The following is a 25,024-nucleotide window of genomic DNA, read 5'->3' on the forward strand; positions in this document are numbered from 1 at the left end:
AAATAAAAAAAAAAAAAGGTTTATTGGTCTTAAATGCAGGAAGGCCTTGTCTGTCCTTAGATGAGCATGGCCTTGCATTTTCACACGTATTACCCAACCTATTAAATACCTACCAATTTGAGAGCTTAAGAAAGCTGAGTCAGAATTATGTCCATAATAAGATGTTAATTATCAAAATCATTACTTTATAATACTAACAATACCTTATAATTATACAAATATAAAATTAAACCACGTGTTTATCTATAATTATTTAATTTCTAAAAAAAAAAAAAAATCATTTGAATCTGACCTACCTACAAGACGATAAATAAAAGAAAAGAAAATTTCCTTTACAACTCATCAAATCATTATTGATTTCCATCCAAATTAGAGGGCTCAAAGTCATTAAGAATAATATATTTCTAATCATCTTCTTAATATTTTTATTTGTTCCCACTCTGGAAAAAAGGCCAAGGGTTTGTTGGCTAACCTGTAAAGAGATGTAATGATATATATATGAACAAGTTCACACTAGGAAAATAATGGATTAATATTTAATAACCTCATGCTTCACATTGTATTTATATTTATTTTAATTAGAGATAGGTCACATCGTCCTTCTAGCCACAGACTCTCTCATAGCATTTTCAATCATTGTTCCCAAAATATTAAACACCCCATGTGAAACAATTAATAAGCTTACCTACTCTTTTTTTGTTTTTTTTAAGAAAAGCTTTTCAACTCACTCTTTTGGCACTTGGACAACATAGCCCTACCCAATACCTACTTTGCAACAGATAAGGACCATTTTAAATTTCAATTCTGATTAAAATCAAATGAAAAAAGAAATATTAAAACATCCACTTTCCACGCTGATAAACTTTTTTTTTTTTCCCTACTCCCCCAATTCCCTTATAACTTTAACAAAAAAAATATATTACATATAATCTTATTGTTTTGGACAAGGGTGTTTTTGTAATTAATCTTTTGATATCTATTATCTAGGCATGTTTGGAGGGGTGTATGTGCAAATTGAGAAAATAGGTGGTCGAATGACAGAAACTGCAAAAGATGGGGTTGAATAATATAAATGAAGAAATGCATGGGCATCGCTGCAACAGATTAAACATTAAAGCTGTCAATGCCTTAATTTAACCTCTAATGAGGGAGTCGCAGGTCATTTTTATTCATTTCACTTCAACTTCCTTTCTATTATTGCCCATTGTTATTTCCTGTAACAGTCCAAGTTACCCAAAATGCTCTCCAATTATTTTTGAAATGACAAGAATAACCATTCAAGTAAATATAAATCCGGCATGTTGTCTTTGTCCTTGCTATCTTAACTCCAAAAACACAGAAAAGCAAGAAGACATGGCTCATCCTCAAGAGTTGAAATCTCTCACCAAGGCTTTCTCAGGTTCACATTTTAATCTCAGCTCATTCCTAGTTTTTCTTGCTTACTGCTTCTCTCTATTTGTAAAAAAATACCCATATCAACTCTTTGATCATAAATGTCTGTTTCTAGCAAAATCAAGAATCGATCAATCTTGCTTCCTTCTTCGCATTCTTTCTTGTTTTCTAATGAATTGTTCAACTCAAAGCCTTGAGAGATGAGCAAACTCTTTTCTTTTTTTCCTTAACCAGGACTCGGAGTTGATGAGAAGTCATTGATATCGATTCTGGGAAAATCACATCCTGAGCATAGGACAACGTTCAGAAAGACAAGTCCTCATTTGTTCATTGATGATGAACGTTCTTTTGAACGCTGGGATGATCACTGTATCACTCTTCTCAGGCATGAATTTTTGCGATTTGAGGTACTCTTTATATATTGCTTTGTTTTCCCTTTTAGCCTCCTTTTTTTCCCTTGCTTGATATTGAATGATGAGAGGTAAGATATATATGCGTCTGAGTCTCAGTTCAAAAATGGTGCCTGGATTTGACAATAGATGACAAGATTTGTAAATCTTTGTGTGTATGATTGTTTAGAATGCTGTGGTGCTCTGGGCCATGCATCCTTGGGAAAGAGATGCTCGTTCGGTGTATGAAGCATTGAGGCTTGGATCTTACGATGTGATTGTAGAGATTGCATGCACTAGATCCTCAGAAGAGCTACTGGGAGCAAGGAAAGCCTACCATTCCCTCTATGATCACTCCATTGAAGAAGATGTTGCCACCCACATCACTAGCAGTGAGCGTAAGGTGCACAGTTCAAGCCCAAACTTCAACTAATGGATCAAAAAATTTCAAGAAAACTCCCAACTCTACGAGGCCCAAACTGTTCATTTATGCAGCCTGTTTCTCTTTATAAGAGTGATGTTAAGGGCATATTTTATCACCTGCTTTTAATGTATTGGAAGTGTTACGAATATGGAAAAGTTCTAATTGATTTGCTTCTTCTGTGCTATGACCAGCTTCTTGTAGCACTAGTGAGTGCTTATAGGTATGAAGGGCCAAAGGTTAGGGAAGACATTGCGAAACATGAAGCAAAACTAATTGCTAATGCTATTAAAAATGGTGATGAGAAAAATCCTATTGAGGATGATGAGGTGGTAAGAATTCTAACAACAAGAAGCAAGCTCCATCTGGAGGCTATTTACAGACGTTACGAAGAAGTTTCTGGCAACAGCATCCATGAGGTATGAACTAGTGGAGTTTGGGAAGATTCATGCAAATATATATGTAGATGTGGGATTAATCCTTCGTGTTCCTGATGATTTGTTCAGGATCTTGAAGCTGCTGACTTGATCTTGAAGAAGACAGTTGAATGCTTGTGTACTCCTCAAGCATATTTCAGCAAGGTAAGAGAATGGCACAAACCAGCTTCTGAGATAAAACTTTGATAATAATTATGTTATTAATATTTTTCTTGGGTTGCTTGCAGGTAATAGATGAGGCAATGAGAAATGATGCAGAGCAACACACCAAAAAAGCACTGACAAGAATAATTGTGAGTAGAGCAGATGTGGATATGAAAGAGATCAAGGAAGAGTACAGTAGCTTATATGGAGTTCCTCTATCCCAGAAAATTGAAGACAATGCAAGTGGCAACTATAAGGATTTCTTGCTTGCCTTGATAACAAGAGACTAATTGGAGGACTGAATCACAGATACTGAAATTAATGGCTGAATTCTAGCTTCAATCCTTATGTTCTTTTCATCAACTTTTTTTTTCTTTTTCATGAAATGTTGGCTTGTTCCATGTATGAGTTTGTGTTTAAAAAGGACCTAAATAAATTGAAATTCTTCCTTCTGTTGTGGCATTTCAAAGAGTGCAAATTGATCCCGCCACCGCCCCCTCCTTTGGAAAAAAAATTCAAATCATTAGATCAAAGTCAAATAAATTTTTAATTTATCAAAATTAAGTTTTCAATTTCAAAAAATAATACTGCCACTTCTAATTTAACCAAGATGAGGGATATTTTAGTCATTATCCTTTTCTCATTTTACTTGAGACGATCATAATTTTGTCTACTTGCAAAGCCTGAAGCTTCATGGAAAACAATTATAGTGTTTTTTTCTTAACAGAAAAAATAATATTAAAAAAAAAAGGAAGAAGAAAAAAGATTGTGCATAATCAATAATAATTGTATTGTTCAAGTATGCAACAACAACAAGGCAACTTCTAAGATAGCATAGAATTGGATACATATCGTCTCACACCAGAAAGAAAGCACTCAATACCAACACAATACAAACTCATTCTTTATTTTCCAACTGAAAAAACTGTGAAATGATTAAGACACTAATCTTAATCTTTACGTCCCAGCAGAGCAAGGAGGAATTTCTCGTAATCCCCACGAGTTTCCTTGTCCACTTCTTGATCAAGAGGCACATTGTTCCTGGTGCGATAGAACTCCGCGATATGACGCAAGTCCTTCTCTGCCCTTGTCACAATCACTCTAGTAACTGCATCCTCATCAGTCCCAACCCGTTTAAATGCATTCCTCAGAACCTGCAAGACCACAAATATATTTCCACACTCAGTTCATCAACGTTTCAAACACCCCAAATTTTCCAAGTTCCAACTCAATAGAGTTTCACCTTCTCAAAGTACTTAAGAGGTTCACCGATGCATCGAATGGCAGCGCGAACCAGTCGTTTGAACTCACTATCATGAAGCTCACTCAACAAAACCTATTCAAAACACAAATACATTGTAAATGTGCCTTACTATTGAATGCACACATAATAGCTCTGAGTGCTCTGCAGCTATATGTGCCTTATTATTTACCTTAGTAATGGAAGTTCCATGGCTGTCTTTGAAGTGGTTGAAGGTAGCAAGGAGCTGTGTCTTGCTTCTCGTAGTTAAGATCCTAATAACTTCATCATGATTAAACTTCTTATCTTTGATCGCATCCTGGAGAATTTTAGCTTCACATTTGGCCAATTTTACATCTATTTCAGTACCTTCATACCTAAAAGCTGTCACCAACCCAACCAAAAGCTGCAAAAATATCCAGAATAAACCATCAGGATCATTAACTGATATAGAAAACACAGATCAAAATTAACGCATCACTATATATTAAAGTAATTAACTTGCCTTTCTGACATCGTCAGTGGTATGAGCTGCCACATCTTCTTCCAAGGAACGCTTGTAGCGAGCATGGTAAGCCCTCCTCACAGCCAAGAGCTCCTCTGAAGATCGAACGCAAGCAATTTCAACGATCACATGATGATCAGAACCCTTCTTTAGAGCCACATTAGCTAATACTGCATCTCTCTCTTCTGGATCCAATATCCATCTGTATACGGCTCTCTGTGTTCAGAAATAAATCAAAATTCATCAGTATCAGGTACACATAAAATCCTCAAGAAATTATATGATACTGATTGATTAAACCTCAAAATCTCCTGAGATCTCAGATTCGAGACGCTTAACAAGATCTTCTTGGTAAATGTCCCAATAAGCTTGCCTGATTCGTTTTCTTTGAGCTGCATTTCTATGACCAAGAATTGAAATTATAGTCTTCTCATTTGTCCCCCATCCTATCAAGTTTTAACAGCAAAAAGAAAATACCCAATATCAGTTTTTTTCTTTTCTTTTTCCCTCGATCATCTCTTGTTTGATAGGAGGATTTTAACCCATAAATGCAAAAGGGAATAAGATGAGTTAGGGAAAAAAATAAAGAAATTGATCAAGCAAAAGATAGGAAATAGGCAGTAATATGTATCAGAGATCAAAAATCAATTCCAATAAACATCTAAGCGCTGAAAGAGGTTCATATTTACAGGGGAAAAAAAAAGTCAAAACAGTAACATGCATGATTAGTATGAACAATAAAAGAGATGGAGGATATGCATAATCAACCTTCAACAGCTTTTCTGAGACCTTCTGCATCTTCAACAAAATTAACTTCGTGAGGAACAACGAGGGTTGCCATGGTTTTAGCAAACTGATCTCTCTTTCTTTCTTTAGCTTCTTGGGAGTGAAGAGGACTTGTATAGAACTCTAGTCTTACTTATAGGCAGGTTCCTACTCTACCAAAACAAAAAATAACGCCAAACAGCGCTTTACAGGGATAGAAAATTTGTGCATCAAGCTTTGGACACCTTCCGTCTGCTGTACATGCATTTACTAATTTTTTTTTTTTTTTTTTTTTACTCTGCTCTACTTTTTAACACTTTTATCAATAAACAATAATATTATTTAATTATAATAGCACTTTTTAATTTAATAAATTGTTTTTTTATCTTTTATTCATTGTAATTTGAATAATTTTTTCTGTCAGTTTTACTATTAAAAATAAATAATTAACATATTCAAGTTTATTTGTTTGGTAAAAATAAGTATACAATTAAAGAAATTAAAGAGTAATATTTAGCTTTTTATGTTTGAAATAAATATTTTAAGAACGATAGATTAAAGTAAATGTAGAAAGTAAATTTGTGTTTTTTTATATTATTAAATTAAAAAATAAATAATTGAATGGAAATGATTTTGTACTCGTGGCACTTAAATTGATGATCAAGTGTCAGTTGGCACGTGAAGAGGCTGCTCCTTTTCTTCTTCTTTTTTTTTTCTCTCTGTGAGGAGGCCTATCAAAGAAGCAGAAACCTTAGAGAATTTTCTCTTGCTTTTTAAATACTTATCAATCAAAACATCCGGAATTTATCTATAGCCAATAAAATTAAATTTTTTCGCTAAATTAATTTAATTCACAAAACCATCTCTTTCTATTAATTAAATTTTAATTTTATTAAAAATATTTTTTTAACTAAAAATTAAGAAAATAAAACATAAAATCTCCCATATTTATTCAAATAAACTTCTCATCGAACAAAATTCATAAATATTTTATTAAAAATATTTAAAATTTTTTTATTTTAAATATATATTAAATTAATATAAAAATATAGGGAACTAGCTGCAATGTGAAAGAAAGCAAATTAAATTAACTTTTTAATTTTTAAAAAAAGTTATGATATAAATTTTAAAATTTAGTAAAACTTATAATTTATTTATATTTTAATTAAAAATAATTTAATTTCTAAAATTGTATTCCACCAATAAAATAATAATTATATTAAACTCATTAGAATATAATAATTTAAAATTTTCCAATTTCATTTTTCATTACATTTTTATCTTTTTAATTTTAATATTTATAATAATTTAATTATTATAATTTAAATATTTATAATAATTTAGTTCTATCAATTTAACTTTATTTTTTAAATTTATAGTAAAAAAATGTTTATTTTTATTAATAAAATAAAAATTCATAAACTCAATTATTACTATAAATTATAAAGTTTATTAAATCTTTAAAAATTATATTGTAGATTATTTTTTATTCAATTTGATATTTTAATTAAATGTAAATAAATATTGATACGGTGATTTAATTTAATAATTACTCATAACATATAAAGTATAATCCGCTAGGATTTCAACACAATAAATCCCTTTATTCCAATTCAACTCCATTAAATATGATCGATAGAATATCAGTTCGAATATTAACACTTGATTTCGTTTACCATTAACGGAGAACTCTATTTTTTTTCTTCTCATATTCGTATAAAATTTTAAATGTATATTATAGCATGGATGATAAAATATAAATTTATTCGATTTAATATTTATTAGCCAATTATCTGTTTGTAATAAACTATCTTTAAAAACTTATCAAAAACACTTTTATTTTATTTGATGAGACTATGGGCTCCTAAAATTTTTTAAAATATATAGAGATATTTATATAATTTTACATATAGCATAAAAATTATTATTAAATCTCTATATATTTAAAAAATTTATTAATTAAATTTTATTCGAAAATTATCCAATTAAAATATTCTATAGTTTATAAAATTAAATTTTTTAATTTTTTTATCAAATAAATCTTTATCCGTCCTTTACTATTTAGTTTATTTAATTTTAATTGTTTATTTTATTTTATCTCTTTTATTCTATTTTTTCCAATTTATAAAATTTATTTTTTATTTTTGAAATTTCTAACTTCAATACCTAAATTTTTTTTTAAATTATTCATTTATTACGTCATTTAATTTTATACACTATTTTAAAGTAATTACCTTATTTAATTAGTTTTTAATATATTTATATAATTGAAATTATTTATTAAATTATTTAAATATAAAAAAATAAAATTTAAATTTGTATAAATAAAAGTTGTGATGAGTAATGTTTTATTAATAAATGAATTTTGTGGGCTATTTAAATTTTAAAAAAAATAATAAGTTAGATAATTTAAATTTAAAAATTTTTAAATATAAATCAAGTATTATTTTTATAGATAATATGTTAAATTATTTAAATTGAGAAAAAATGAAATGGAAATATTATTTTTATAGCTAATGGATTAAATAATTTAATTTAAAAATGAATAAATTTTATAATAAATATTATATTAAATTATTTATATTATTTTAGTAATATTACTTTTTATGAATTTGCATGTCAAAATGATGGTAGGAAAAAAATTTTTGATAATAAATATTATTAAAAGTTGATTATATAATAGAAAGAGAGATGAGATATTCATTTTAATAAAAATATAATTGTAAATATAAAAATAAATAAATTTATTATTAGTATATTTTAATTAATAAATAAATCATAATTTAATTATAATATTTTATTAATTTTTTAAATATATATTTATTTTATATGTTTTATTTTTATTCAGCATTCATTAAAATCTATCATTATGTACTTTTACTAAACCAAATTAAAATATTAATTTTATCTAAGTGTCGGATCTCCACTTCATCAATTACTAATTAATTAAATTGGTAAAAGAGAGAAACTAATAGTTCATGCTGACGAATCTCTCTCTCACACACAACCTGCCACATCTTTATCTCACTTTGATTGAGATTTTAACTATCCACGCGACTTTCTTTTCATTTTTCGTGTTTTCCTTATATAGAATGAGAAGAATAGCATATATTTAAAACATTTAATATGACCAAAAAAATATTTATATTTTATTATTGTGAATATATTTTTAATTTTAATTTATTTAAAATTTCTAAATAATGAAAATTCGTCTATTATTTTTGCCTTCTCTCTATATTCCTTTGCAAATTTGCTCAATAAATATGCACATAACACTGATATTACGTGACCTGACTTCTCTTATTTATTCTACTAACAAAATTATTTTTAGTTTTATTTAAATTAAAAATTAATTATATAATATTCACACTTTTTAATTAAAAATAAATAACACAAATTATTAAATTAATAACCTTTTAATGCATGTTAAATAGAGACGTAGTAAGTTAATCGATAAATCATCTAAAAAATGTTTAAGTCGTTTATAATTTGAAGCAATACTAACAAATAGTCGTTTAATTATATTTATTTTACTAATCCATAAAAATTAATTTATTCAAAATGTAAGCTTGTCCATCCCAATAGTAATAGTTGTTTAATAATCAGATTCTTTCCTTAAAAGCACTACCAATGCTTGTCGATACTAATGGTAAAATTAGGTCTATATTTAATTAAAAATATTTATTAATTAATTTAGCATTTTTAAAATATATATTAATTTTTTTAAAATTTAAAAATTTTTATTAATCAATCTTCCTATTAATTTTATCCGTTAAACACTAAAAAATAAAATATTTATAATATAAAAATATTAATTAACATTTTAATATATTTTTTAAAATTAAAAATTATTTACTAATAATTTTTTTATACTATATAAATTAAATAATAAATACTTAAAAATTAAAATTAATAAAATAATTAATTAATAAATTTTTAAAATTTCAGAAAGATGAATTGATAAATTTATATATATCATATGAATTAAATTTTTTTTTTTGATAATATAAAGATTGTACAAAAACTTTATCTATAATATATAGGCATTTTTTTCTAAGAAAAATCATATTTTTTTAAAAAAAACAAAGAGGAAGCATTGTTTTTTTTTTTTCTTTTTTTTAAACTGAAAATATGCTGGAACCCTTGGATTCACTCGCCAAGGCATTTTTTCTTGGGTCATAATTCTAGAAATGTAGTTGTCCCAACCCAACTCTCGTGGCATCATCATGTGGCTTCTTAATTATATTATAATATACCAAAATTCAAACCCCATAAACAGATGATTATTTAACCTAAATTATTGATTAATGTAAATTTTATATGATCAATACAATTCATACATAAAACAAAAGTTTATAAATTTTTAATAAGTTTAGTCTAATTTGTTTTCGTTCTACATTTATACTCTCATGTTATAATCATAGTGATGTATTATCGTCATTCTGCGTTTGTGTTATTATATTATAATCAGACTGATCGTACGTATGAACGTACTGTATTTTTTTTCATCATCAAAAGCTCATTTAATTTCATTCAGTATTATATGGACACGATACTGAACATTATGAATTTATTATTTCACAAAAGTTAGAGAAATAATATGATCACATTTTTTATATATAGACTTATCGATACGAATTTGTTATTTCATAAAAATTAAAGAAATAATATGATCATATTTTTTATATATAGAATCAAATCCAATCTACTCATTAAAGTATTAAAATGAAGTTTAAATTTGCATGTAAACAGATCTATATATTAAGTTTTAATAGAGGTAATATATGATTTTTTTCGCGTGAATTTAAATAGTATCGAAACGCTCAAAATTTAATTATCATCAATATAAATAATTTTTTTAATTATTATTAATTATGGACTCGACACTTTTTTTGTTTTTGAATCAAAGACTCAACACTATTAAAAGTGCTTAATTATTTTATATGTTAAAAATCATAAATTTATACACAATAATGTAGGTTGAAAGTTCAAACGTTGATCAAATATATGATAATTATAAAAAAATTAATAATTAATCAAGTTCTTATATTTTATTCAAACGAGTGGTTAACTAGACACGTAAGATGATTTGACGTTACGATGAAACCTAGTAATGTGAAAGGGAAAGCTTTGTTGCTTTCTTTGTTAATATAATGATATATAGCTTTTTAATTAGAGATAATAGGGCCTATATGAGACACGTAAGGTTAATGATAATTCGTAAATAAAAAATTAATTATATTTCAATAGTTCTTCATTTAACGTGAGATTTTAAAGCTCTGAAATTTATTCTTTAGTTTAAAAAAATATTATGTGTCAACAACGACTCCATGGCCCAATGGATAAGGCGCTGGTCTACGGAACCAGAGATTCTGGGTTCGATCCCCAGTGGAGTCGATTGCATTTTTTTTTGCACGGTTTCATTTTTTGTCCTCCGACGGTCCAACTGTCTTTTTTTTTTTTTTTTTTGTTAAAATTCTGTTTTGCTTCTTAATCACTATATTCTTTTCTGGAAATTAATGGCTATTTTATTTATTTATATATATGTCTGTATTATTATAAATAAATTGCAAAAATGGAAAGAAAGCTTGGTGTACTTTGAGCGATTTTTCATTAAGGTTGAATAATTTGATTTTTTCACAAACAAAGAACAAATCACATAGCACTCGAATATTTTTAAAATTTTAAATTTAAATTTATACATAAAATATTAGTTACTTAAACACATTTTTATAATTTTAAAATTAAATATAAGATTTAGTAATCCCTATTACTTTTCAGAAGAAAATTCAAATAAGATTTATTAAACTTGTGGACGCTCTTCAAGTAAGAAAAAAAGAAAAAGAAAGTGGCGTGAAATATTATAAAAAAACAAAACAAAAGAGTCAAATATGCTAATCCCTTTAAAATATAAATTACTTACTTGAAATGAGGAAATAAAATTTTAAATTTAAATATATTAAGCGATTAACATAATTTTAATTATATTGTTAATAATTAGATTAAGAAGCTAAGCTTCAAATTATCCAATTTAATGACAAACTTAAACCACCCTTATTTTAATATCCAAATCAAATGTTCCACAAACCGACCCATGAGCATGACTTATGACACCAACCCACCGAGCAACCTCCACCACAATTTTGGTTCGCCTTCTAAATTCTAAATTCGCATGAAATGCAAATCAAATTCATATCTATTCTTTCCTCTGCCCAATCACATTTCAGTATTTGATCTGCTTCACTCCTGACCACAACTTTAGATACTCTCCTCGCAACTTCTCATTCACTCCACGTGACTTTCACGTGACCTCCTTGGTTCCACTTCTCCTTTGTCCTTACCCCCTTCTCTCTGCTTCTCTGGAAAACTCTCTGTTACTTTAACTCCTTTTGCATTCCCCCTCTTTTTTTTTCCCCTTTCGTTTGCTTCCTACTCCGGCTGGAAATTCGGAAGAGTTCTCCATGTTCTTCTTTGGATTTTTGGCTTGAGACTTTGATGCTTTCTTTGGTGTCATCAATTTGCTTGTTTTGTGAGCTTCTTTGAGAATTTGGCGATGTGTAGGATAGTTATCGAGCGTTTCTTTGAATTGGGTTTTCGTCTTGACATTTCTCCTGGTTTTCTCTGCGATGTTTAACTGGAACGACGAAGAGGTACCCCCTTTTCTTTTTCCCTCCCCCACCTTTTGTTCTGTGGCTTGTGTGTTTTATTATCTTTGCTGAGAACCCAGTTATGTTTTCCTTCTTATGGTTTCTTTAAGAATTTGAGGTGAATAGTATCAGTGCCTTTGTGGGTTGAGATTGCTCTCTTGTTGTTTTAGAATGTCTATGTAGAACCACTTTTTATGGGTAATTTTTCAGGTGGCTAATTCCTCAAGATTCTTGATTGATCCGAAGAATCGCAGAAAGGATCCTGAAATCGTACTCCTCTGAAAGTCTGATTCTCAACTTTAGCTGGTTCTTACAACTTTTTTGTCTGTGTCCATAAGTTATGGTTGTGGTTTGGTGTTACCAAGGGGATAGAGAGAGAGAGAGAGAGAGAGAGAGAGAGAGAGGAGGAAACTCTCATTGCAAAGAGATTGAAATTTTCATTCTCTGTATGATTTGTTTGTTTCTGAATCCATTTTGACTAGTTTGATGTCTTTTCTGTAATCCTCATGTAAAGGCGATCCTTTTTGGTACTATATATTGCTCCAGAAAACCCATTACTAAAGTGATAAAAGTTAGTATTTGTTTAGTGTTCCTTTGCGAGCTGTACGGTAAGAGAAGGGCTTGAAAATTTGGGATGTTAGATCAGATTATTTTTCAAGGTTTTATGGTTGAGATTGATTTGGGATTGACTATGTTGTAGATTAAGGGGAAAAACAAATCAAACGTTTTGAGATTCTACACAAATGGTTTGCTTCTTTCTCTTAGCTTGACTAGTTTGGCTTCGAATGAAAAACTTAGTGGAACTTCTCATGTTCCACACAGGAAATTTGGCTGTAATGTCTAGAGGGTTTGGAGCATAAGAATTCATCAAGAACAACCTGCTATATAGATAGTGCATTCTGGAACTTCTGCCACTGTATCTTTAATCTTTTGTTTTTGGAAATTGTTTTTCTAGAACAGCAATTTCTCATGATTTAATACAGTTTTTTTTAAAACTGCATTCTTCTGTTTTACTCTTCCTCTCATTAGTTTATTTATAGAAAGTATACTCCTCTCCAAAAACTATACAAACAGGCTGCTTTGCTCCAGATGTTATATTTCAACATAAATTGGCAACTATATGTGAGCATTGTCTTGTCGTACATCATTTACAACAATAGTACTTAATCCTGGCCTCCATATTTTTTTCAGCTTACAGATATAATATGGGATGAGGCTGGCGAGGGTGATGACCATATTGTACCTTATCCAGACGCAAGTGAAGCCAAGAAGTGGAGTCAAGAAGCTAATAACTCTAAATCAAATGAACAGAAAGCACCTGGCACTAAAGCTGATATCATTGGCAGAAAGCTGGGTGACAGTTTAAACTTTGACTCCAGTGAAGGACCTTCTGCCTCTGGATTTGACATAGACTCATGGCCTAACCTGTCCTTATCAACCACTTCCAAAGTCGATCAGGATTCCTTGGATACATCGTTATCTAATAACTTAACTGAAATTGCAAAATTTGATTCTTCTGGAGGCGGTAAGATATCATTTACTAGAATACGAAATAGATAGGGTGATGTGTTGTACCATGACATCATTTTAGTAATGGGATTTTCTTACAGCAGAGACAGTTCAACTTGATAAGGATACTGAAATTTTTCAAAAAGGTAAAGAACAAGGTTACTTTGTCGATTATGGCTGGGCTAATATTGGAAGCTTTGATGACCTTGATCGAATTTTTAGGTAAAGCATAATATCTGATTCTGACTGTATGCATAATTTTCCTTCTCTCTCCCTCTGTTTTTCTTTTTTTATTTGCTTCTAATGTGTAACAGGCAGCTGGCAATGGGCATTTCCAGAGGAAGGGGAGACTTAAACTGAGTCCCCCAACTCCCATGCCTGTGAGTAGTAACAATCAGGCGATACCTGATTAGCTTCTGCACCTAAATGAAGCATTACTCTTGACAACTTCATTTTTTGGAAACGTAATAGTTTTTAATCATAGAAGAAACGTTTTACTGATAGTCCATTTCTGATTCAGAAATTTGAAAATGAAGCATGACATAGAATAGTTCTGCCATCATGGAGAAACCACCAATCTCTTTAGAATGTAGTTTGACCTGAACTTTTGGCATCTGAGTCACTTGCTCTAAATTTATCTAAACAATTTGTTTGGAGTTTGGTGAACCATGTCAGCGGTAGAACTGGAAGGATTTCCTGCTCTTTTCATCTCTTTAACTACTTCTCCTATGCCCTTTTTTCCCCTTTTCCCCTTTGCAATGATGACCATCTGACTCAATATCCTCACAAGTGGTGATTTTGCAGCAATGATGATCCTATATTTGGCACTGTAAGTCTCAGTAATGCTGATGAGCTCTGGTCTTCTTCTAAAGATGTAACTAACAGTCCAGGAAAGTCCTTTCCTATTTATGCTGCCTCTCCATCTTTGGGATTAGGGCCTTTAAGGAATACATCTGAGAGTTCGGAGATTAAATCTGAGTGCATACAAGATGATGACCAGACATATACACTTGACTATGGGAAAGTGAATGATCCTGCATCTCATGGTCTGCAGAATGCATGTGCTGTCTTTGATCATGTAAAATATGCTGGAGGTAAAAGTAAGCCCACAGTGAAGGAGCAGGTATAATATCTAATAATAAATTAGTGTTTCTTGCCTTACTGAGGGGACTGGAAAAGCTTAATTTTTTGTTAATTTGGTTGTCGCAGAATGATTTGACCATAATGGGAAAGAACACTGCAGCAAACCCTCAGCTAACAATGGAAAATGTTGGTGCACCAAATGAATTGGGGGATAAGGTTTTCTTACTCCTTACTCTTTATCTTTCCAATCTGAATATGCAACTAACCAGTTAATGATCTATGCTTTCTGCGGTCCGCCTCCTCCTTCAGGTTTCCTTACCATATAGAACCACTTCTTATGATTTGAGTTTACAAGAAAAAATCTGACTAGGATTGTTCCCTTAAATATAACAATCTTTCATATTCTTTTTTATAATCTGTGAAAGAAAAAAGAAAACAAGTTTATAGATGACACCTCCAATAGCCAAGATGTCTTTTGATATTTTTTGTGCCATGTCCATTGAGATTTCCGGATCCTTTTATTTCTTTCCAAATATTACAAAATCCAAGTTCTGAGTGACTGGAAAGCTGAAGTTCATCAAGGAGCTTAACATTGGATTAAGTATGTCCTTGTGCTCATTTCACGCAAAGCATTTCAAAATCTTCATCATGAGAACTACTGGAGCTTGGATTATGATACAACAATCTTGCTCATTGAAAAACCTAGAATTTGTTAAATGCACAATTCCATGCCTCCTATGTTTCAACTTCAAAATTATGATGCTTCCTTGCCACCTGAGCATTACTTTAGTATTTGCTGATTCTTTTTTTTTTTTTCTCTGTTTTTCAAATGGATATTGAATTTGTTTAGGAGAGCCCTTGGATTTGTTTGGTAGAACAATTTACATGTCTAGTAATGCATTTTGCTTGTTCATGTTGTGCCTCGACAAAATATTTCCAACGTAGGATATTAGGATTATGAGTTTATATTAATTGGCATACATCTGGCATGAAATCCACTGATCTTTCCTTGAAACTATCAATTACATTTGCATTGAATAGTTTGACAAACCCTATCCAGACTGAATAATGGCGTTTCTGGAGAAATTTTTGTGTCATATATCTACGTTTTTTATGTCTGTATATAGACAATTTTAAGGATTCCTCATATCATATGGAAAAGAGAGACTTTCATCAGTTTGCTAACATATTGTGGTCATATATGGTCAAATGTAAAGGAAGCATGAGAAGATTTCATCCTTATAATTTGCGTGCTAAATTTGAAGTTTAAATGTGTCTGCCTTCACCCCACTTGCCTATCACAAAGTTGAAATATTAAACTATTCAAGAGTTAATTTGTTTAATTTTTTTTTTTTTTTCGTATGAACAGGTTTATAAGCAAAAGAAACCCTTGAAAAGTCGGAAAAGGTTTGAAGACCAGAGTGAATTGGCTCTGTACCAAGATTTGTATGGTAACTGGTCTTCAGCTCAGAATCTATCTGGTCAATTTAAGAATCAATTTGCTCCCACCATTGTACCTTCCTCTCCTTCAGTTCTTAGTCAACCAAGGCCACTACAAGGACCTGAATCATTGCAGTATCAACAGATTTCAAGTCCATTAGTGGCCCCTTCTGCATACGGGACTGTTCCAAATCCATATTCTGCCATGCCTGTGCTGTCTCACATTCAGTCTGGGGAATTTAAGCGGCAACCCATTCTTTCTGGTTATGAAATTTCTTCAAGTAATGCAAATCCTGTAAACAAGTTAGCTGACTCAATGATAAAACCTCAGACCATGACACCTCAGGAAAAAATTGAAAAATTAAGGAAACGACAGCAAATGCAGGCAATGCTTGCTATTCAGAAACAGCAGCAGCAGTTTGGTCATCAAGTTTCCTGTAGTGATCAGTCCATCAGTCAAAAATGTTCCCTAGAAAATCAAATTCACCATGTTCAGGGAGCAGATCTAGAAGTGGAGGATCCAAGCACTCTTCCTGCATTTGATCCAAACTCACCAGTTGAACATGATGATTCCAATACAATCTCTCTGGTAGTTAATGATTATTCAGCAGAGGACACTGTACTCTACCAGCTTCAAGATATTATTTCAAAGGTATGCTGCTTTGTTTTTCTGATAGAGTAATTTGGACTTAGTTTCAATGGCAAACCAATGTTTTACTGCAGTTGGACGCCAGAATTAGACTCTGTATTCGAGATAGCTTATTCCGGTTGGCTCAAAGTGCAATGCAACGGCATTCTGGTAGTGATACTGGCAGTACCAACAACAGTAGCAGAGATGAGAAAGTTGTCACAAAAGAGGAAACAAGAGGTCATAACAGGTTGATTTATGTGATTCACCTCTCCTGCATTATGTTTTCAAACTCTACGTATTTGATTTCTTTTTCTTTTTAATTTTACAAAAAGGTTCTTTTGTTGTGTTACCATTTCCTCTTTCCTTTCAGTTGGTGGTAAAAGTAGTAGAAGAAATTAGTTGCCATTTCCATTTTAATTTTATCTCCTATCAGCAACACATACTACCATACCTCCTTTATTTGTGCTCATCATATTGGAAGACCTGTTCTGGGAGATGGCTTAATCTGTATGGGAATTTCATATGATGTTTGAACAGTGAAGTAACTTTCTTCATGTGCTCAGTTATGTCAATAAACAAGGGAGTGAATGCTAGGACCAGTGGAACGTTTTCAAAAGTGACTTTTAAAGTTACATTAGTGGGTTACTAGTCACACAGTTGATATATGTTGGAAAAAATAATAATAAAACAGGTTTGTTCCTCAAGTCAGGAGATATGTATTATCTAAGTATGCATCAATTTGCTATTGATAAAGTAATTACAGGGTTAATATCATTTCCCATATTTAATTTTATGGTACATTGCAGGAGTGCTAATATGTCCCAGGTGGAAACAGAGACCAATCCCATAGACCGAACTGTGGCCCATTTACTGTTTCATAGACCTTTGGAGTTGTCAGGAAGGCATCCTGATACCCCTGACTCACCTGCTTCCACTAAGCTACCAACTGAACAGAAAGCATTAGGCATGGCAAAACTGTCAATGAGGTGCTTGCCTGAGGCTTTAAACAGCAAACGGATCTTTTTTCACCAAGGATCTAAAGATCCCTGTCCTATGGCTGATCCCCAGCATGTCCGTCAATGTAAAAGCACTGTTTGCAATGACACCTCAGATAATGCATCAAACAATGGGCTTGCAGATGAGGGAGCCAAGGATGTGGAAGCCTCTCAATGACCAAATAAGAAAGCTATGCACTTGAGAATTTTATAAGGGTAATTCCTTCCTTTTATCTCTTCCATGATTAATATCCTGCTTGCATTGAAAATATGCATGGATTTACTGGTAATGTGGATAATTAATTTTGTTGTCAGCCAAATTTAATCAACATCAAGTGGGAGTTACTGGAGCTTAAACAGTGAGATTTTGGGAGATTCAAACAACGCTGGCAGCTTGACCATGCATGTTGGGAGTACTATTGTTTTATCAAACTACTTGTCTAGTATCAGAATACTGACTGTGCTTTATTCTCTAAAAAGTGATCAAAGTTGGAGACTCTGTAGTGTGTACTCGGCCCATTCCATCCTTTTGTGTGTGAAGCTACTTGATAACATCTTTAAATAAGTGTTAGCAGACTTGATTAGGCATCCTGTCTCTTAAGTGACAGCGTCCTGTTCTTTCATAACTTCCTGAATCCTAATTTGCAAACATTAGATGCATATTCATTTTTCAAATTTCCATGGGTTTCTTTGACAAATTATTGGAATAGCTCGTGCATTCTCATATTAAAGAAATTCCTTTGTGATTATATGAATCTTTATGATCACTTTTCTCAAGTGTTGAAATATAGATTGGAGATAAAGGAGTTGATGATTTATGTGTTTTATTATTTTGGATATTAATCATCTATCTAGACAATGGTTATTATTATATAATTTTATATCTTTTATTTTAGTTTATTTACATAACGTATCCGAGTACTAAATTTGGATAAGTTCACAAGTCTGGCACATGAATATTTATCCATATCTGCACCCCAAGTCCGAGTAACATAGCTTAACATCATTGCTCGTTTATTTTTATTACCATGATAAAGCAAGAAACCATCCATGGAAAGGTTGTACGTAGTTCATTATAGGCTAAATCTTCGTATTGCATGACAAATTATTGTGAATTTACAAATACCTCATGGCAAACACACTGCCCATCTCTATAGAATTCCTTTTAAGTTCCCATATAACGGCCTTAAAAAATAGGTTTGAATCAGTTTGGATCAAAAGAAAGAGCATATAACACAGGATCTTGCTAAGGTAATATAAAAATCTTTTCAAAATAAAGGCAGGAGAGCTTTGAAGAGAACGGATAGCTTAGAGGATTAAGTATCCATGTTTCAACTACTGGAAAATGAACCAACCATTTTTCTATACAGTTCCAATCAGTTCTTCCGTCAAATTATATGAAATTGAGCTCAATTCGGAAACATAATCTAATAATTAGACATTAGCATTGGACAATACTCGATATTTTCTGCAGAAAACAGGCAAGCATAGAGTTTCACATCATCTTCCTTCAAACACTACGTAATGCAGCTCAATTCGGAAACATAATCTGATAAATAAATATAAATGGTAGATAACTCTAGTATCTTTCATTAAAAAACAGTTTAAAAATAATAAAATATTATTAAATTAATAAAAATATATAATCAATTGTTATAGTTGTTGAAACTTTGCTACATTCGTCCTGAGAAGTCCTTTAGTCTGATGTGCTATATTGTATGCATGCCTGCCTCTGGTGTTTTTTTTTTCAATTGTTTTTTGTGGTGGTTGCGCAGTTGACCGGCATGACATTATCTCCTCTGTTTCCTTATTTGTGCTTCTTGAAGGTTCAGGGGTGCTGGTGGGTTGTGATGTTTTTGATGGAGGATGAGTTGCTGGTTTGATCTGCTGGGTTTGGGCTGATTGGTGGTTTGAGTGTTTTGTTGGTTTCTGGGTTGGGTGGATTGTGGGTTGATTTGCAAATAGGTGGGCTCTGTAGGCCCTCTTAAAATAAGTTTGGGCTCCAGAGGCCCAATTATGAAGCCCAAAATTATTCCTATGGCCCATTTAGGCCCACTTAAAATAATTATGAGCTTACATGGCCCAATTATCAGGCCCAATAAAATTTTAAAAAAAATTCTTGCAAGCGGCCAATTTTGCTTTTCCACTTAAAAAAATAATGGGCTAGGGAGGCCCAATTCACAAGCCCAATAATGTTATTAATGGGTTAAGGCGTCCGAGTTAGGCACAATTAAAATAGTATTGGGTTTCATATGCCCAATTCTCTGGCCCGATAAAATCGTTGGGTGTAAATAGCCAATTTAGGTCACTTAAAAATCATTGGAATTCACGGGCCCAATTCTCTGGCACAAAAAAATTATATCTCATTTCCATGCCCACTTAAGTTAATTTTTTTAAGTGCCCACTTCAAATAATTTTGAGCTTCGGAGTCCCAATTCTTAGACCCTATTAAAATTAATTTCGGTTTCGGTAAGCCCAATTTTCAGGCTCATTTACAATGATGTTTACCAAATTGTCCAGTTCGCAGGCTAAATTAAAACAAATTTGGGCTAAGCAAGCCCAGTAGTCCAAACCATTAATTTTGGCTACGACAACCCACTTCGAGGTCCCAATTATATATATTTGGTCTAAAAGGCATGATTAGCCATTCCAATTTATGTACTTAAAGAAGCTTTTTGCAAGATATTATCCCAACGAAATAAGGCCATGAATGATTACAAGCATTTTAAAGCTGAAACTAAGAAAATACTTTCCCACCAATGGACAATAATTGAAACGCCAGCATGTTAACTTCGGTGAGTCCGTGGATCGTTTCTGTTCAACAGCAACAAAAATCTAAACGCCCACATAAGAGATCACTAATGTTGCAGCTTTACCTCCACATCTCAAATAAAGCAAAGAAACTTTCATCCTCTTTTAGATGAGAATATTCTTTTTTTAAAAAATAATAAAAAATAATAAAAAACTAAAAAATGCACAAGCACGCCTTCTATTACCTTCAAAAAGGGGTGTAATGAAAGACACATTTCTTGTGCTGTTGGGCTCCCAAAGTCTTCAGATTCAGAAATGCAGACGGATCAACAATGCAGAGATTGATGTTGTTCCGATTGGAATAACTAACAACGTTAACAACAGAAGCATTATTCAATGAACCAAGAACCAGCAGAACAAATCATCTCCGCCCTTCCCACGATAAAGACATGCTTTTCAATAGCAGAAAATATATCAGCTATTGGATAAAACTTGGTTTATTTATTCACTAATAAAAATATTAATACCTTTCCTGGAACTATAACTAGGAAAATGATCTAGGACACAAGACGATACCTTGTGCTAAAGGAAGTCCATGAGAATACCAACTTCTACTTGGGTCACAGTGGGTTAAGTACAAGTATAATGATTCTTACATTTCTTTTCTACACCTCTGTAATTTTTCTAATTTATAATGAAAAGAATTATTCAATTTAATGATAAAAAATGGGCTCTAAAAATGAAACATAAATAACTAAGGCGAACACAATAATTCAGAATTGTTATATGTGAAAAGACCACATGCTAATAACCATGCAAAGCCATTAATAGAATATCATTGGAATACTTAATAATAACTTCAAAGTGCATTTGCATTTCTGATAACTACCAAACTGAAAGAAGAATAAAATGAAAGCACCAACCAGGGGCAAGAGTGTAGACACATTATGTAAAGCCAAGACTTCCCAACAACCAAAAAATTTTCAACTTTTGCATTGACATTTATTAGTTCTTATTGCTTGAGACTGTTTAATGATTTTGCTATCTCTTTCTGCCTATAGAAGTCTTACATATTAAAGTTTCCTTTATCTTTCATTTGCATGGATAAGCAGATACAGTTTCCACAGTCCTCATATATTAAAAATAATGACATCAAAATAAAAATAGTCTCCATCCGAGGAAAGAAATGAGCAATGAATGCTGAAGAAGGCATAAGATTGGAGTATTTTCATGCATACTAGTGACTTTCTTGCGATACAACAGTCCTGCAAATGGATATAGGAATCCTTCTTCATAATGAACAATGGAGAAAACAACATGGAGGTCAGAGTTTCTTGCAAGTTGCAGTGAAAGTTACAGTCTGCAGTATTACCATGAGAATGACACGTGGCAATTCCCTCCTTTTCCAACATTGTAACTAAAAGTGCTGCTGTTGCTCTTCTACAGTTGACTAAGCATCATAACAAGTTTTGCTAGTTGGCAAAAAATAATGGAACTGTGGTTTGTTATGAGGAAACCATGTAGAACAATCGCCTCAACCATAGCAGCACTATTAATAGATTTAAAGTAAGCTCTTCCAATACTTGCAAATAAACACTCTTGGCATTTCACTCATGCACTGATTTGTAAGTATTGGAAGAGCATACTTTAGAAATATTAATAGTGCCTGCTATGACTGAGGTGTTTGTTCTACATGGTTTTCTCATAACAATTCATAGTTTCATTATTTTTTCCGACTAGCAAAACTTGTTATCCCATATGTGAGACTCAACTCTATGTGGACCTCTTCAAGTATCATTGTTCATAGCCTGCTAAGGAAAAATTTACTCTTGATCAGTCACTGATGTGTTAATTGACATAATCATCAGTAACCCCCAATTCTTGAGGCATAAGTCACAAACTTCCTAAAAGCAATCAAGTGCAATAAAATATGAAAGTCAAAAGATATAAGAACACTAAAGGCCACGGAAAAACAATATAAATATCAATTTACATAAATTAGGTATCACAGTTAAGTCCAATTAGATACCAAAGAAATAACTGCGGCGTGCAAATTGTTAGTTCCGTTACAAGCTGAACGAAAAAACAGGAAAAACAAAGGTCCAAAATTTATGGACCGAACTGAACCAATTGACCTACGAGAGGAAACAGAATTGCTTGAATTCACCTTCAATCAAATATGGCTTTCAACCAATCAAATACCCAACAATTCCCCAGGAAAAAAAAGAAAGAACCAGCAAATTGGAAGTCAACTATAACAGGTCATTCAAAAATATAATGATAAATATGTTTAATTAACACGGATTGATTCCTTATTAAAAAAATCCAACTTACTAAAAGATACACAACACTTAATTCTAAAAAAGAAAAAAGATGGACAACATTTCAATCAACAATTCGGCGTTGCAATCATTTATTATCTAATCATTCATTTTCCTAATCGATAATGGCCAATTTACCGAAAAATTACATTCTAGAGAACTGAATCCCAACAGCAAACCTCACCACAAAATAAATTGAGGACTCCAGATCGACAATAAGAGAGCAGCAGCAACCCAAAAAAAAAAAAAAAGAAGAGGCCAATGGATGAGGCTAAGACTCCTATTGAGAAAGCAATCTAATCCACATGAGAAATTGCAAATAAAAAACTCAATCACATAGCAAATTTGCAAATCACAAAATCAATGCAATACAAAAAAAAGGGTTAAGAAACAACATTATAATCACACAATGAAAGCTAAATATATAAAAAAACCATAGTTCCAACTAAATTATTAAATACATAATCACGCTAATATTTTGCCAAAAACAAAATCAAAATACGATAGAAATCACTATGAAATCGGTACACCTAATACCTTTACAATTCCAAGGGGTTGGCCAATGACCCAAGAGTGGCGTTGTTGCGACGGGAGTGAGTGGAAGCAGCTATTGGAGAGAGCGGACAATGGTGAGAAGTGGCAGTGACAACGAAAGCGAGGGGCTAGAGGGAGAGGAGACAACGAAAGAGCGAGGGGCTCGACTCTTGAGGGATCCCGGGATAATATCAAAATATGTAAATCGAGGAGGCAACCACTGGTTAGTCGCTTGAGGCTTGTGTGTGTGTGTAAAACGACCGTGTTTAAGTTGTATGGGTTGATTTAGGGGAGGGCAGATTTCGGTCTAAACCGAAAAACCGAACCGAACTGGTTGATTTCGGTTTATCGGTTCGGTTATTCAGAATAATCGGTTTGGTTCGGTTAATATGTTTAAAATTATTCGGTTTTCGGATCGGTTCGGTTTAAACATATTAAATAACCGATCAAACCGAAAAAATCGATCAATCGGTTTGCCGCATTTCCTCTCCCGCGGTCCAGCCTTGGATACCTCAAAACCCGAGCAAAACCAACATTGCTCCCGATCCAGGAGATAATGGCATCTTCAGACGGTTGTTCCACACGAGAGCCCTTCTCCAGACGCATGCCTCCCCGGTAGGGGTGAGCATTCGGTCGGTTCGGTTCAAAACCGAACCGAACCGAATAAACCGAAAACCGAAATTTTAGATTTTATGAAAACCGAACCGAACCAATTTTGGTCAGAAACCGAATCGAACCGAACCGGTCTGATCGGTTTGATCGGTTTCGATTTTTAATATTTTTTAAATTTTTTACACTTTATTTTTAGTATTTTAAAATTTAATTAAAATATTTTAATTTTAATATAATTTAATTTCTCTATATTATTGAAAAAATATATTATTATTCCTAATCGGTTCGGTTCGGTTTTTTCGGTTTTTTTCTGATCAAAACCGAACCGAACCGAAATTTCTGAAATTTAAAACCGAACCGAACCGAAATGTATAAAAAACCGAACCAAATTTTCAAATCGATTCGATTCGGTCGGTTTTTTCGGTTCGAACCGGATTCTGCTCACCCCTACTCCCCGGAGCTCCGTTCGATGCAAATGGGGGAAAGCCTTATGGAAAAACTCAGGTCCTTTGACATTGCAAAGAGTAGGATAAGATTGGACGGTCTGGTACCACCGGAAACCAACTATTTAGATGGATCTAGGGCGGAGAGGGAACCGGAGAAGGAAGGTTTGTCGGCGGAGGACGTGAGGAAGTTACTCTGGGCCGCACAATTGGAAATGGTGAAATCAAGGCTTTCCTCTCCCTCGGTCCAGCCTCGGATACCTCAAAACCCGAGCAAAACCAACATTGCTCCCGATCCAAGAGATAATGGCATCTTCAGACGGTTGTTCTACAAGAGAGCCCTTCTCCAGACGCCTGCCTCCCCGGAGCTCCGTTCGATGCAAATGGGGAAAAGCCTGATGGAAAAACTCAGGTCCTTTGACATCGCTAAGAGTAGGATCAGATTGGACGGCCTAGTACCACCGGAAACCAACTATTTAGATGGATCTAGGCCGGAGAGCGAACCGGAGAAGGAAGGTTTGTCGGCGGAGGACGTGAGGAAGTTACTCTGGGCCGCGCAATTGGAAATGGTGAAATCAAGGCTCAGAGAGGTGGAAAATAGCTGGATATCTTATCGGCCCCAAGCCCAACCCAGCAGATTTCGGTTTGAACCGAATCGATTTTTATCAGTTCGATTCGGTTCGGTTATATCTTTATAATCGGTTTTTTTGGTTTTTAAAATTTTAACAATTCAGTTTTTGGTTTTATCAGTTCGGTTCGGTTCGA

General features: G+C 32.5%; 3 protein-coding genes, 1 long non-coding RNA gene and 1 other non-coding gene across 6 annotated transcripts; 3 read left to right on the top strand and 2 right to left on the bottom strand.

The window, feature by feature from the left end:
* Positions 1-1,237: 1,237 nt before the first annotated feature.
* LOC110613904 (annexin D4) lies at positions 1,238-3,245 on the top strand. The gene is made up of 6 exons (XM_021755303.2): positions 1,238-1,399; positions 1,627-1,799; positions 1,972-2,184; positions 2,397-2,621; positions 2,709-2,783; positions 2,867-3,245. Exons 1-6 carry the CDS (start codon positions 1,261-1,263, stop codon positions 3,071-3,073), a joined length of 1,032 nt encoding a protein of 343 aa, XP_021610995.2. The 5' UTR covers positions 1,238-1,260; the 3' UTR covers positions 3,074-3,245.
* Positions 3,246-3,534: 289 nt separating this feature from the next.
* Positions 3,535-5,456, bottom strand: LOC110613905 (annexin-like protein RJ4). The gene is made up of 6 exons (XM_021755305.2): positions 5,297-5,456; positions 4,829-4,974; positions 4,529-4,744; positions 4,217-4,429; positions 4,027-4,119; positions 3,535-3,937 (listed from the first exon to the last, which is right to left on the bottom strand). The coding sequence occupies exons 1-6, from the start codon at positions 5,367-5,369 to the stop codon at positions 3,734-3,736; spliced, it is 945 nt and encodes a 314-aa protein (XP_021610997.1). The 5' UTR covers positions 5,370-5,456; the 3' UTR covers positions 3,535-3,733.
* Positions 5,457-10,617: 5,161 nt separating this feature from the next.
* TRNAR-ACG lies at positions 10,618-10,690 on the top strand. Its single transcript has one exon. It is a non-coding gene; the product is annotated as a tRNA-Arg (tRNA).
* Positions 10,691-11,610: 920 nt separating this feature from the next.
* LOC110613437 (protein LNK2) lies at positions 11,611-18,277 on the top strand. Of its 2 annotated transcripts, none has more exons than XM_021754561.2 (9): positions 11,611-11,943; positions 13,132-13,465; positions 13,551-13,671; positions 14,254-14,572; positions 14,659-14,748; positions 15,902-16,624; positions 16,696-16,850; positions 17,410-17,814; positions 17,914-18,277. In XM_021754561.2, exons 1-8 carry the CDS (start codon positions 11,920-11,922, stop codon positions 17,774-17,776), a joined length of 2,133 nt encoding a protein of 710 aa, XP_021610253.1. In that variant the 5' UTR covers positions 11,611-11,919; the 3' UTR covers positions 17,777-17,814; positions 17,914-18,277. The 2 variants fall into 2 exon arrangements, with proteins under 2 accessions (XP_021610253.1, XP_021610254.1); XM_021754562.2 differs by having other exon boundaries at positions 13,554-13,671.
* Positions 18,278-21,299: 3,022 nt separating this feature from the next.
* On the bottom strand, positions 21,300-23,436 carry LOC110613008. The gene is made up of 2 exons (XR_002487543.2): positions 23,208-23,436; positions 21,300-22,157 (listed from the first exon to the last, which is right to left on the bottom strand). It is a non-coding gene; the product is annotated as an uncharacterized LOC110613008 (long non-coding RNA).
* Positions 23,437-25,024: the final 1,588 nt, after the last annotated feature.

This window comes from Manihot esculenta, chromosome 4, assembly GCF_001659605.2.
Source record: "Manihot esculenta cultivar AM560-2 chromosome 4, M.esculenta_v8, whole genome shotgun sequence".
Lineage (NCBI taxonomy): Eukaryota > Viridiplantae > Streptophyta > Magnoliopsida > Malpighiales > Euphorbiaceae > Manihot > Manihot esculenta.